General features: G+C 34.1%; 1 protein-coding gene across 19 annotated transcripts in view; it reads left to right on the forward strand.

Moving 5' to 3' along the window:
* lrrc9 (leucine rich repeat containing 9) overlaps positions 1 to 13328 on the forward strand; it is a 71331-nt gene extending 58003 nt beyond the window's left edge. For 11 of the 19 annotated variants that reach the window (XM_073919154.1, XM_073919142.1, XM_073919155.1 and 8 more), the window contains 5 exons: positions 4821 to 4889; positions 5000 to 5125; positions 5271 to 5403; positions 8573 to 8729; positions 9503 to 9707. In XM_073919154.1, coding sequence (XP_073775255.1) covers positions 4821 to 4889; positions 5000 to 5125; positions 5271 to 5403; positions 8573 to 8729; positions 9503 to 9551 — 534 coding nt within the window. In that variant the 3' untranslated portion in view covers positions 9552 to 9707. Of the gene's footprint in view, positions 1 to 4820; positions 4890 to 4999; positions 5126 to 5270; positions 5404 to 8572; positions 8730 to 9502; positions 9708 to 11368 lie in introns of those variants that run through there. The other 8 variants (XM_073919145.1, XM_073919144.1, XM_073919153.1 and 5 more) reach the window with 5 other exon arrangements.
* Positions 13329 to 15049: the final 1721 nt, after the last annotated feature.

The raw sequence follows: 15049 nt of genomic DNA on the forward strand, positions 1-15049 counted from the left end.
GAGATTTTGAGAATCTTTCTATTTTTACATAGACATTTATGCATTTAGCAGATATTTATGTTGCACATTTTATCAGTTCTTTTTTTTTAAACTGTAAATCAATCCTGCCTTGGCTTTGTTAATGCCATGATCTGCTGCTTGAGCTCCAGGAAAGCTTTTTTCACTCCATTATTAAAAAAAACAGGCAGAAGAAATTTTCACAGTTAAAAAAAAAAAAAAAAAAAATCAAAGGAATTAAACATGTTCCAGTAAAAACCATCTGAATATAAATATTTCGAAAATATATTTTTAAAATATTTTGTTTAATATTTATATTTAAAAATTAGACATGATTAAAATATTAATTTAGGGGGGAAGGGCCTTTACAATGTATTGTAAGTGAAATCTACAAATACAAATCAATACTGTGCTATAAAGGAAACCCTTAAAAGTGTATTTGCATGTTTTCATTACATTAGACTGACGAAAACACTATATAAAAAAATCAAACACCCTTAAGTCTTCAAACTGGTGCATGCTAAAACAGTGTTTTGGTCTGCGTCTCGCCAGATATCCACAAAGGACAAAATGATGTTATTATTCCATCACTCTCATTTATTACTAATAATGTTGAATCATGTTTTAGATAAAATACACATATTGTCTGTCAGATATAGTTCATTTTCTCATAGCTATCATTTATTCTTATAACAGCAGAATATATTAAGGTGTTGTAGGTCACAGTTTCACATGATTTCATTAGTATATATAGTATATACACAGAAACAATGTTATTCTCAACCCCAATACGAGTGTGTGTGTGAGTTTGCTTTTATTATTCACCTCTCCATTCCTCTCTATCCGTATGTGTGTGTGGCTGCAGTTTCACTGTAATTACTAAATTACAGTAATTCAGTCACTTAGTGTGTTTGTATTAGTGTTGTTAGGCTCTGTGAGAGCTCTGGCTTTTGCCTGCCTCTGAATATAGAGTAATTACAGACAGCCATTACTGCAGCCGCACAGCAGCCCAAGGGCACAATTAAGCAGTATTTACATTGATTGAAGGTCAGAGGTGTGTGAATGTTTGTGTGTGTGTGTTCTTGACACTCAGTGATCTTTCTTTCACTTACCCATTACTTTATCTCACGTTAACCAAAATCTTCAATTTGACCTTTCTTGGATTCTAGACATTTTTAAAGTATTGAAAATGTATTTTATTGTAATAATAATAATAATAATAATAATATATTTTATTTGTATAGCACTTTTCCTACATGCAAGTCAAAGCGCTTTACAAACAACAAACATGCATTGTAAAATAAACCAAAAAAAAAAATGTATAGACAAATAAAGTAAACTAAACAACAAATATATACTCAGATAAAAGCATACATGTACACGCATGTATGCATATATCTACACAATCACACACACAATAGTCCTAACATATGCATACACCGTAGTACATGCATACATACCTACACAATTTACATGTATACATAAAATGCATACACTTCACATACTGTTATATTCATATGCAATTTTAAAAATGTGCATCTTAACATGCTTTTTAAAAACATAAATGCTGGGGGATTCTTACACTTCATTTGGGAGACAATTCCAAATTTTTGGAGCATAGTGACTGAAAGAGTTATTGTCCCATCTTCTTCTGTCTTTTGTATTTGAAATATGTGGATAGTGCTGTAAACAAAGCAGTCAACATGACAAGAACTAGTAAAATACATAGCAAAGCACTGATATATACCCAACAATTTTATCTGTTTGGCAAAAATATTTTAAAAAATGTTCTTAAAAAGATTAAAATTCAAGAAAAGAAAAATTCAATTTTTCTGTTTTTAAAGATGTTCATAGAGTTAAATATTATTATTTTAATAAATATAAATGTTTAATAAATCTTTTTTTTAATGCACCAAAGTATATTACCCATATTCACTGAGAAATGGATAATAATACTCAAAATGGGGTGAATTTAAATTGTTTCATCAATTTAAAAATGGGAATCTCTGTTTTATTTTAAATATTACAAATATCATGATAGTTTCTTGATGTTGACATTTAGTAAAATTCACCTGCTACTTGTGTAAAATAGCAATATATCAAATTTGTTATATATGTAAAATAAACACAAAAGGCAAACATTTTACTTAAAACTAACTATAACTATAACTAGTTTCTTTTTAGTGTACCTAAAATATGATTTATTCCAGTGATGACATCATTACTCCAGTCATCAGCATCACATGAATCCTCAGAAATACTTGTAATATTCTGATTTGGGGCTTTTGATGAACAGAAAATTCAGTGAACAGCATTTATTGGTAACAAAAACATTTTCAAGAGTTTAGGGCACCAATGTATTTATTTTTCAGAAAATTACAATTCGTTATAGTTTCTTTTAGTTTGTAATTTATTAGTTGTAAATGTTTTATTACTTGTAATTACAAATCAGGGTTTTTCCACTGAACATTAATTTAAAAAATGTTCTGAAGTTTACCGTGGGTATTCTAAATTTACATAAGTTTATTTATTTATTTTAAAAAAATGTTATTTGTTTTATTTTATTAGTTTTTTTTTAAAAAATTAAGATTTGCAATAACAATAACATAACAGTGGATTAGGTTTCTCATGTTGTCACATACAATAATATAGCCATATTTTATACAATCATCTATCGGCTAGTAATTCAAGTCATTTGTGAAGGGTAAAATTTACAAAAAATAAATAAAAATAATCTTTCGAATATACAGTTGAAGTCAGAATTATTAGCCCCCCTCAATTATTAGCCCCTCTGTATATTTTCCCCCCAATTTCTGTTTAACAGATTTCAACTAATTTCTAAACATAATAGTTTTAGTAACTCATTTCTAAAATTGGATTTATTTTATCTTTGCCATGATGACACTAAACAATATTTTACTAGATATTTTTCAAGACACTTCTATACAGCTTAAAGTGACATTTAAAGGCTTAACTAGGTTAACTGGGTTAACTAGCAGGTTAGGGTAATTAGGCAAGTAATTGTAAAACAGTGGTTTGTTCTGTAGACTATCGAAAAAAAAAATTGCATAAAGGGGCTAATAATTTTGTCCCTAAAATTGTGTTTAAAAAAATAAAAACTACTTTTATTCTAGCTGAAATAAAAGAAATAAGACTTCTTCGAGAAGAAAAAATATTATCAGACATACTTTGAAAATTTCCTTGCTCTGTTAAACATCATTTGGAAAATATTTTAAAAAGAAGAAAAAAAATGTAAGGGGGCTAATAATTCTGACTTGAACTGTACATTCTCCAAAAACTCCCATAGAGGATTCCAGATATGCCAGAAATCATCAGTCATAAATCATACGTCTATGGGTAAGAAAATGTCTGATTCATCCACAAATTGTTTGGAAATGACCACAACAAAGAATGCATTTTCTTGCTAGTTAAGTATTAAGGTCTAGCACAGATTCTAGTCCATGACTAAGATGTACACCAGTTTTACAATTCAGAAGATAAAATACTGGAGATAGAGCAAAAGGTTTACCAACAATCTTCTGAACTAATTTGTGGATTTCTTTCCAGTATGTCTTAATCATGTCCCTGAATAAATGCATCACAGTACCAACATTGAATTTGCACTTAAAGAAAAATAAGGAAACATTAGGAAATTGAGATGAACTGGTTTCAAAAAAGTTTTGTAAAAAAATTACATTTTGCTATATGGTGTATGTTTGATATTGTAGCACTTTTGAAATTTTTGAAATGCCAGATAGATCTTGGCTGGAAGAATTAACTGAATTAGCACATTTGAAAAGGATCAGATTTCTAATGGCAAAGAGATTTGGTCTCCTCCTTTATCTTGAAAGCGTAGGTTGAATACCCAGATGGTGGAGATCACACCAACAGTACTGCATTATTCAGTAAGTTTTTGTCCCAGGGGTGGGGTGGGTGTTAGGAGTTAGACGTTTTGTATTTTTTTGAAAAGTGTATTCTGGGTCTATCCTCATTACTTATACTTTTTATTTATTTTATTTTTTGTGTGTGTGTAATATTTAATTTGTTGAATTCTTTTTTGCAAAAAAAAAAGAAATGTTTTAAAATTTGCTGTAATTCGTCAATGAATATCTCAATAAAAAACTTTTAAAACAACAACAACAACAAAAAAATAAATAAATAAAAATATGCCAGAGCAGACTGATTTCTTGATTAAAATTTGTTTCACAATCTTTCTCCCACAAAACTTTCAAATAGGTAAGGGAAGAAAACCTTACATTGGATAACATTAAGGAAGATGTCTTCCCTTTGAGAGAAAATGAAGAGTGCAATTGTTTTTCCATGTCAAAAACATCCTTTAGGGATGATACTAAAAAAATGTTGTAGTTGCAAAAATTTGTAAAAGTCATTATTTGGTCTATTAAATCCCTGTTTTAGTAACTGAAAGGATTTTGGTTTTCATTTGTTTTAATTTTCCCTATTAATGGGTTGTGGCTGGAAGGGCGTCTGCTGAGTAAAACATATGCTGGATAAGTTGGCGGTTCATTCCGCTGTGGCGACCCCAGATTAATAAAAGGACTAAGCCGAAAAGAAAATGAATGAATGAATCAATGAATGTATTCTATTATAAAAATTAAATGCTCTAAATTACATTTTTTAATAATTTACATTATATTATTTTAAATTGGCAAGAAATATTATCAGTATTTAAACAGTATTTACACACAAAAAAGTTTTACTCAAACACACAACCATAAATACTAAGTCCAGAGAAACAGAAATTTGAGTGTTCTCTAATTTTTCCCACAGTTATACATACAAAGTGCATTTATCTTGTGTTCTAGGATATTTCAGAGCTGGAGAAACTGGAGACACTGCCTTCTCTCCTAGAACTTTCTGTAATGGGCAACCCAGTGAGTCCCCCACACACGCAAACACACACAATCAACACTCTACATGAAGAGACCTCACACTGAGCTCCTGACCAAACAACAAACCAATCATAATTACTACTATGTTGCAGGTGACACGGCGATCTCTGCACAGGCCGCCAGTGATACTGCATCTGTCCACACTGCAGGTCCTGGATGGAGTAACCGTCAGCTTGGAGGAAAGAACCAGGGCAGAGCTTTTAAATAATGAAGCACAGGTAACTCACACTTACTCTTCAGATCAACTGAACTGATCATATAAAACTTACAGAGTAAATTGAAACATTTACCGTGTGTGTGTGTATGTGTGTGTGTGTGTGTGTGTGTGTGTGTGTGTGTGTGTTTGTGTGTTTGTGTGTAAAGAGTTCTAGTTCAGGTGGTGAAATGACGTTACCCGGTTTAGTACCGATGGTGACACGACCGACTCCTTTAAGAAGTACAGGAATGCACACACTTGTACCTGACCAGCAGGATGACACACACGATACCAGCAGATGTACGTATACATACAATTCATACAGACACACACAGTATGTGAAAAATACTGTAGGTAAAAAAGAGATATTGACAAATGTTCTCTCTGTACTTCTTCAGTTGATTTATTACACTACAAATTGCAAACTTTTTGTATTACAAGTTTTCTACATGCTAATTATATATGCTAATTGACCCTTCGCTAAGCCCCGCCCTCCTTAGTTACTGTTGTTACACCTGTCAAGCTTTCATGCCTGACACATCTATTACAGTATGCGCCGGTGTCAGACATTCCCAGGGATATAATAAGTATTTTTTGGTGAACAGGTGAGATATCTAAGAAAGCCAGACAAAAAAGGACTGCAGTATGCATTACAGGGGTATAATCAACACATAATACGCAACCGATTAGTAAGTAATTTAATCAAAATTGTTAGCCTGGCTTCCTCATACACTGACCATTCAACAGCTTAGTTCATGCACAGCAAAAGAGGTGAAATTTTTAAATAATTTAATAATAACTAATTAAACCACGATTTCTCTTTTTTTTAGCCAAAAAAAGCCTGATAGATTAATTGCTGTTCAATAAAACATAGCGTTACTAACCGACGAGGAAACACGCATGGACAGTGCTTCTACATAATTCATTAATAGAAAGGACAGTCAGAAATTGAGGGGAAATAGATGGATTTGTGCCAAATATTAGCATCATTGACCCACAACAATGTACAGTACCTGTAACTGTCAACATGTTTGTGTGATTTTTATAGTTTCTATTCTAATTTGCAGTTAAGTGGAAAAAATTAATTAATTACAATGCAAATCAAAGTACAAATAGCTGAAGCGAACAAATAGATTTTTCCCTACCAGCAAATACTAATCAGACACCAAATTTAAAAGCAGAAACTAACCCGCTATAACACAATCACCAATGACTAAATCTCCAAAAGACATTGGTGAATTGTAGCTCTGTCATGGACATGAGGCTTACGAATGACTGAAAAACAGCTGCGGGTGAAGTACATTAATTGATCGCAAGTGCTCAGATTGTGATCATATCTCTGTTTTGTTCAGTTGATATGAAATTTCAAATATTTGTAGCTTAAAACAGATGAAAATATGCTAGCTATTAGTATCACTACTATTGTGAGGGCTTAAACAGAGCAGTGTTATAATAATGATATAATAATATAGTATAATGATAATGATAGTATAATAATAATATGAAGCGAAAAAAAGAAAAGACTGCTGGGAAACATAACCTGCTTTGTATTTTTGTAGGAAACACAATTTAGATCTTTTTAGGATGAGTGGTGTGTGAGTTATTGGCGTCGCTCTATCACTGCATGTGTCAGGAATATCAAAACAAACTTAACTCCGCTCTTTTAGCGCCCCTCACACAGAGTGATCCACACTGGGATTTCTCCCATTGGATTTTAGGGTTTGGAAAGGGAAAAAAATTCCACCCCCCGTCCAAACTTTTAGGATACCGGGTATCAGATTTGCACAATCCATATGCACAACGCTTTGGCTTGTTTCCCTCGCTCGAAAGCTTGACAGACCTCCTGCGCGTAGCTACGGTTGCTAAGCCACGATTGGTGTGTGGTGGTTTTCTGGTGTGGCTTAGCAAAGGGTAAATTTGCACACATTTCTTACACACAAATTTGGGCACTGCATGAAGTCAGGTGCAGTTTTTTTCTCACTCCACAGTTCAGAAAATACTGCAAACAGACAGAAAGAAAAATTAATTTTCATATTTTTTTGTTGAGGCGATGCAGTGCCGCAGTAGGTAGTGCTGTCGCCTCACAGCAAGAAGGTCGCTGGTTTGAGCCTCTGCTGGGTCAGTTGGTATTTCTGTGTGGAGTTTGCATGTTCTCCCCGTGTTCGCGTGGGTTTCCTTCGGATGCTCCGGTTTCCCCCACAGTCCAATGACATGCTGTACAAGTAAATTGGGTAGGCTAAATTGTCCGTAGTGTATGAGTGTGAATGAGTGTGTATGGATGTTTCCCAGAGATGGGTTGCAGCTGGAAGGGCATCCGCTGTGTAAATCATATGCTGGATAAGTTGGTGGTTCATTCCGCTGTGGCGACCCCAGATTAATAAAGGGACTAAGCTGAAAAGAAAATGAATGAATGAAATTTTTTGTTGAACAAAATGCTTTAACTAATCAGGCAAATTGGGTATTAACAAATGCCCCTGTAAAAAAAACTTCAGGATACAGATATGAATTAAACTGTGAAGTTTGCTGTACTGTATGTGTAAGTGCAGCTGAAGTGAAGATTTATGCAGAGGAAAAAAAATCTTTTAAAAATAGCCTTAAAAAACGAGGGCCCGCTGGCTAAGGTTGGTCCATGGTAACCTTTGATTTAGCCCGCCATGCCGATGTAATCTTATATATTTTTTGTTTTATTGTTGAGCTACAAAAAGCTATCTGAAATTAAATGTTTCAGTGTAATTGCTGTAAAGTAATCAGATTTAGTTTAAAATGTACATATGATGGATAGAGGACAATGCAGAGACTTTGGTGAGCAAATCAAGACATAGGCAGATTCTGCTTGACTAGTGTATTCAGCATTGAACTCTACTGTGTTATAAATGTGATTGTTTATGTTTTTATTGCAATAAGTTATCATTAAAAAAGGGATACCACGTTAGTTAATATGATTAATGTTTTCTATTTTTTTTTTATATTATGAAATTAATTTGGAAATTACCCATGGCAGTTTTAATGTAAAATAGTTTGGTATATTTATCTTTGACCCAGGGCTATCAATGATATTTGGTTTTTGACCCTTATACGAAAATATTTGGGCATCCCTGGCCTACAGTATTTCCCTGAGATGGGTTATGGCTGGAAGGGCATCCGCTGCGTAAAAACTTGCTGGATAAGTTGGCGGTTCATTCCACTGTGGTGACCCCGGATTAATAAAGGCACTAAGCTGACAAGAAAATGAATTAATAAATGGCCTACAGTAATATTTTGTGTATGTTAATTGAAATCTACAGGCACAAAGATACAATTAGGATACCTAAACCTGTATTTATTTATTTATTTATTTTACATTACACTGAATAAAAAAAAAACTATGAAAAGGCAAAATACACCAAACACTTAAATTGAGAAGTCCCTGAAAAAAGTGTTTTTCCTGCAGTGTCTCGCCTTAAACACAAATGGATTTTGTTGTTTTTAGATAAGAAGCAGAGAGCAGTTGCCTCTCTATTACGTGGGGTTCACAGTGACATTAACTTCAGGCAGTTTAGAGGATCTTCCAGTCACTACATGACAGCACTGCAGCAAAGCGGATACAGAGTTCTGTCCACTTTCCCTAACACTGATCCTGAGACCAGGTCTGTAAACACGCACACAGTCAAATAAGCCTTTATGTAAAGTTGAAGTGTGAAGCCCGGTTCATACTAAGTATGATAACTACTGTATACAATAACAATAAAATATGTGTGTATTATATAAGATGGACAAAAAAAATACTTTTGTGTGTTTTTCTGTTGGTAGCTTGACTTAATTACTGTTTACCAGTTTATTATCACACCAAAACTCTCAGTAGGTGGAAACAAGTCACTAATGAGTAATTCGTTGAAACAATTTATGCTAAATGTGTTCATAAATGGATCGGTGGCTAATTGATTTGATCAAAATCAGATTCATTCAGAAACAGTATTACAGAACATATTATGTCTAAAATGTAAATCGCTCTTTATGAACTTTTCTGTTGATTTGTGGTATAACATGAATGTCAATCTTAGTTTGTTTACATGCTGATATACAAAGAAAACTGTAACATTTTTGTTTGTGTGATATTACTTACTATAAAATCTCCCAAATATTTATATGAAACAAACTCATACAATTATATTTTTTGCAGTAAATGTTTCATAATTGCGTTCTTACAGGTTTTATCACACTGAATTATTTGTGCATTATCATACATTTGAATGGATTATATATATATATATATATATATATATATATATATATATATATATATATATATATATATATATATGTATATATATATATATATATATATACATTTATTTATTTATTTATTGATTTTTGATTGAATGGACCATGATGGGGTTATTATTCTCGATGTTCTCCACAGGTATCAGTGTCACAGTGGACCCAGACCACCTCCTCCTCCTCCTCTGTAACATCAGGGCTATTAAAAGTATGTGTGCCATGAGTTTCAGTTCTGATCTTGTGCATTGTTGTTTACTGAGATTCTCACATTCTTAAACTTTGGATCTTAATATGTATTTATTTGAAATGACAGTATAAAATATATTAAATGTGTATTTTGTATTTAAGTCTCTGAGTGGGACCATTCTTTTAATAAATCAATGATTTAATGAACAGTATAAGGCATATACTGTATACTGTATATTAGAGTTCATACAAGACATTTGTTAAAAAATATTTAACTGTAGTTGCAAAACTTGGCCCTTAAGAGGTGCCAGAGGACTGATTTATGCAAATTTATCTGACAAGCCTGTGAAAATTTGTAGCAAATTTAAAATATTATAATACTATATATATATATATATATATATATATATATATATATATATATATATATATAYACACACACACACACACACACACACACACACACACACACACACACACATATATATATATATATATATATATATATATATATATATATATATATATATATATATATATATACACACACACACACACACACACACACACACACACTGACTGGCCACTTTATTAGGTACACCTGTCCAAGTGCTTCTTAACGCAAATTTTTAATCAGCCAATCACATGGCAGCAACTCAATGCATTTAGGCATGTAGACATGGTCAAGAGGATCTGCTGCAGTTCAAACTGAGCATCAGAATGGGGAAGAAAGTTGATTTAAGTGACTTTGAATGTAACAAGTTCAAGTTGTTGTTGGTGCCAGATGGTGATCTACTGGGATTTTCACGCACAACCATCTCTAGGGTTTACAGAAAATGCTCTGAAAAAGAGAAAATATCCCATGAGCGGCAGTTCTGTGGACACAAATGCCTTTTTTTAATGTTCCTTGTTTTAAGTATGCTAGAAAATTAATCAATAATAAACAGACAGAAGTCATGATTTTTTATTTATTCATTCATTTTCTTTTTGGCTTAGTCCCTTTATTAATCTGGGGTTGCCACAGCGGAATGAACCGCCAACTTATCCAGCATATGATTTATGCAGCGGATGCCCTTCCAGCTGCAACTCATCTCTGGGAAACATCCATACACACTCATACACACTCATACAGACAATTTAGCCTACCCAATTCACCTGTACCGCATGTCTTTGGACTGTGGGGGAAACCGGAGCACCCGGAGGAAACCCAAGCGAACACGGGGACACCATGCAAACTCAACACAGAAACGCCAACTGACCCAGCCAGGGCTTAAACCAGCGACCTTCTTACTATGAGGCGACAGCACTACCTACTGTGCCACTGCGTCACCATGTTTTTTTTTTTATCAATATTACTATTCTTATAATAATAGGTTACTGTTTTTTACAGTATAATACAATCTGCATTACTGTACATACTAAATTTTTTTGTTGTTGTATTAAGGTTTGGTTAGTATTCTGTAAGTGTTACACAAAAAAACAAATACTGTATAATCTAATTACATAAATCTAAAATATAATAGTATAAAATAACTCGGTCTGCATGACTGTACATGAGCACTGAGGATAAAAACATCCTGATATTTTATACACTAAACTACTGGTGGATTCAAGCTTTTGTGTGGATTTTTCTTTTTAGGACAAACACATCTCACACACACATACACACAGTTCAGAGTTTTGCCATCAGCTTTTCTCTAAGACATAAAAGCCCACTCTGGGGTGAAATAGTTCTCGTTACAGCTCTAGTAAACAGTGATTTGTGTCAGACTGTGACACTGAAAAGAGAGCAGAGGTTTTAGTCTGATGTGTTTATTTTCAGTCGGCTGTATTATGAGGGCAGTTTAACGGCGCAGCTGAAAATCCAATGGCTGGAGAAATTCAAAGGCAATCACACACATAATGTGTTCAGTAAAAACCTGTTATCACAGCTCAAGGTAATTCTCTTCCTGTTTTCCTCTGCAGTGTAATGGTGGGGGGTCGGGACAAAAAAAGGGGAGAGAGAGAACCAAAACCGACAGAATAAAAGAAGATATATTAAAATGTGTAGAGAACGATAAAGGAAGGCCAGACTGAATGCTGTTGAATTTAATGTCGGACCTGCTGTGGAAATAACAGAACGTAGTCTATTGTGAAGGAGGACAGAGATACACCTGAGCATGTCGCAGTAGGAATGCTTCTTTATGCTCTCAGATTTGCCAGTAATTATAAGGAAATTAAAGATTAAACATTTTTTACAATTCTAAACATTATAGATTGTTTAACTGTTATAATATTAAAAAGAACTAGAAAAGTAAAGTTCGTAGACAAACTTTATGGTGTCTTGAGACAGCCTAGTCTGAAAGCCTGAAGTAGTTTTAAAGTTTAAATTATTGAAGTAGTTTTTAAGATGTTTGAAACTGTCGGCATAGAGAGATCACTACAAATATGTCAGCATGTTTCTAGTATGGATTGGCATGTTTAGTGCAAGGCAGTTGAGAGGGGGCTCTGAGTAATTGCTAAGGTGTTGCTAGGGTGCTCTGAATGGTTGCTAAGGCTTTGCTAGGGTGTTCTGAGTGGTTGCTAAGGTATTGCTAGGTAGTTGCTAGGGTGTTTTGGGTGGTTGTTAAAATGTTCTGGTTGGTTGATAGGCAGTTCTAAGGTGTTGCTAGGGTGTTCCAGGTAATTGTAGTTTTCAAGGCGTTGCTAGGGTGTTTTATGTGGTTGCTAGGCTGTTCTGATTGGTTGCTAAGGCATTGCTAGGCGGTTGCTAAGGTGTTTCTAGGTAGTTTCTAGGGTGTTCTGAGTGGTTGCTATGGTGTTGCTAGGATGTTGCTTGGCTGTTTTGAGGGTTTGCTAAGGCATTGCTAGGTGGTTGCTAGGGTGTTCTAGGTGGTTGCTAAGGTATTGCTTGGCGGGTGCTAGGGTGTTCTGAGTGGTTGCTAAGGCATTGCTAAGGCAGTTGCTAAGGTGTTCTGAGTTGTTGCTAAGGCATTGCTAGGGTGTTCTGAGTGGTTTCTTGGATGTTGCTATGGTGTTCTGAGTGGTTACTAAGGTGTTGCTATACGGTTGCTAGGGTGTCCTAGGTGGTTGGTATGGCATATTAGGCGATTGCTAAGATGTACTGAGTGGTTGCAAGAGTGTTGTAGGCGGTTACTAAGGCATTGCTATGGTGCCCTAGGTGGTTACTAAGGTGTTGCTTGGTGGTTGCTAAGGCATTGCTAGGTAATTGCTAAGGTATTCTAACTGGTTGCGAGGGTGTACTGAGTGGTTGCTAGGCATTTGCGAAGGCATTGCTAGGTGGTTGCTTAGGGGTTGTCTGGGTGTCCTTAGTAGTTGCTAGGCAGTTGCTAACATAAATTAGCACGGTTCTAGTTTGAATTAGCATGTTGCTAGCATGTTTCTAGTATAAAGTAGCATGTTGTTAGCATGAATTTAGTGTGATTTAGCATGTTGCTAGTATGATTAGTATGTCGTTAGTATGTTTCTAGTATGATCAGTCTATTGTTAGTATGGATTGGTATGATGTATGTCCAATGTTAAGTCAATGATGTTTTTTTTACACTAGTATTTTATTGGACAGTTGCTAGGGTGCCGTAAGTGGTTGCTAGGGTGTGGCTAGTAAGTTGAAAGGTCATCAGTGATTGGCAGAGATTGGTAGTCTGAGTTAAATGAGCCCAACCTTAAGTCTGTATGACAGTCTGGCGCAAAGTTATAAGGTCAGAAAGTTTGTTCCAATGTCAAGTCAATGGGACTTTTCAGAATTTTCCGCATCAGTTTTGGAAAAAAACGTAAGTCGAATCAATTGGAAAAGAAATAGCAACTAAATTCAGTATAGTTTGGAGTCAGTTTAGTGGTTGTAGTATGGACAGTCTAGGAGAAGATGTGTTCTTAAATTAGTCTAAAAAGAAGATGGAAGCATACTAAGTTTATGTAGTGTAACAGTTTATCGGCTTTCTCAAACCACCATAACCATAAATGTTTTACAAAATGGTTCATTTGAAAATCAGGTTTCAGATTACCTCATTTCTTGACATTTTGTCTGATTATGTTTCCATAATGTTTCTATATTATTAGAATCATATTGCGGAATATTAATACAATATTTTTTCATGTTTGCATGTGTAAATAAATGATGTAATCTGCATATCAAAGATAGAAATTATTAGTTTCTTTTATCTTACAATGACAAGAACATAGGAAGAATTTTTAGACATAAATAATGATTAAGAAGTGTTTCTTTGTTTTTAGTTTGAATGTAATTGCTAATTTAGTTCTTAATTTTCTTGACGTCGTATAAATGCAGGGTTTCTGCAGGTATTATGATGGTTTAAGAACATTTTAAGACCAAGTAGAAAATAACATTTAATTTAATAATTTGAATGGAGCAACTCAATATGTTCTCTAAATGTACATTTCTAGGGAGCAGACAATAAATTGTACTAGCAACATTTAAGAGCTTGAAACAACACATAACTACATCAATAAGGTTTGAGTAACTCTGCTCCCAAACATCAGAATATGGAAATAGCTTTTACTGTATACAATCTGATCACACTGGAAAAACGTGTGTGTGTGTGTGTGTGTGTGTGTGTGTGTGTGTGTGTGTGTGTGTGTGTGTGTGTGTGTGTGTGTGTGTGTGATTCTGGAGAAGCAAAATGTCATTAATAAATCTTGTTTAAAAAGAAACTGATCAAAATAAGCAGGTTTTATTATTAAAACAAAAACAAATACACGACAGTGGAGACGTGTAAATGCTTTCTTCAAAAATCTTCTTTTGTGTTTAACAGAAAAAAGAAACTCATAAAGGTTTTAAACAAAGGGTGAATGATGACAGAATTTTCACTTTGGCTCACAAAACATCATAAAACTACCTAAAAATACATTTATTTTTTTGTTTATATAAATGTTTAAAACTTATTTTATTATGTAAATACTTGAGAGAACAGGGAAAAAACGTCTCCATTTTGCACATCAAATGATTTACCCTTAAATGAAAATTGACTTCCTCAGATTATTTCAAGCCTTTGGGCATTTCTTTCCTCTGTTGAACAAGCGCGAACACACACACACACACACACACACACACACACACACACACACACACACACACACACACACACAAAATGAAGAAAGCTGAAAAGCTATAACCATTGACTTCAGTAGCAGGAATATAAAATATGGAAGTCAGTGGTTACAAGTTTTCAGATTTATGTATTTTTTTTATTGTAGTTTTTGCAGCCAATGAACAGACAGACAAACCCATCATGTAACAATGATCTGTGCAAAATGTTAAATAAAGCATGAAACAAGGGAAAAGTGTGACATACAAGACATATATGATCTACAAAAAGACACAGCAATGACTGTAAAGAAAATAAATTGCAAATCTTCAGAAATTAAACATTATTAGTCTTTATGACGTGTTAGGGGTGTCACGGGGGTGCGGTGGGTAGCCCGATCCCCTCACAGGAAGAAGGTCGCTGGTTCGACCCCAGGCTGTGACAGTTGGTGTTTCTGTGTG

Source organism: Danio rerio, chromosome 13, assembly GCF_049306965.1.
Source record: "Danio rerio strain Tuebingen ecotype United States chromosome 13, GRCz12tu, whole genome shotgun sequence".
Taxonomy (NCBI): Eukaryota; Metazoa; Chordata; class Actinopteri; order Cypriniformes; family Danionidae; genus Danio; species Danio rerio.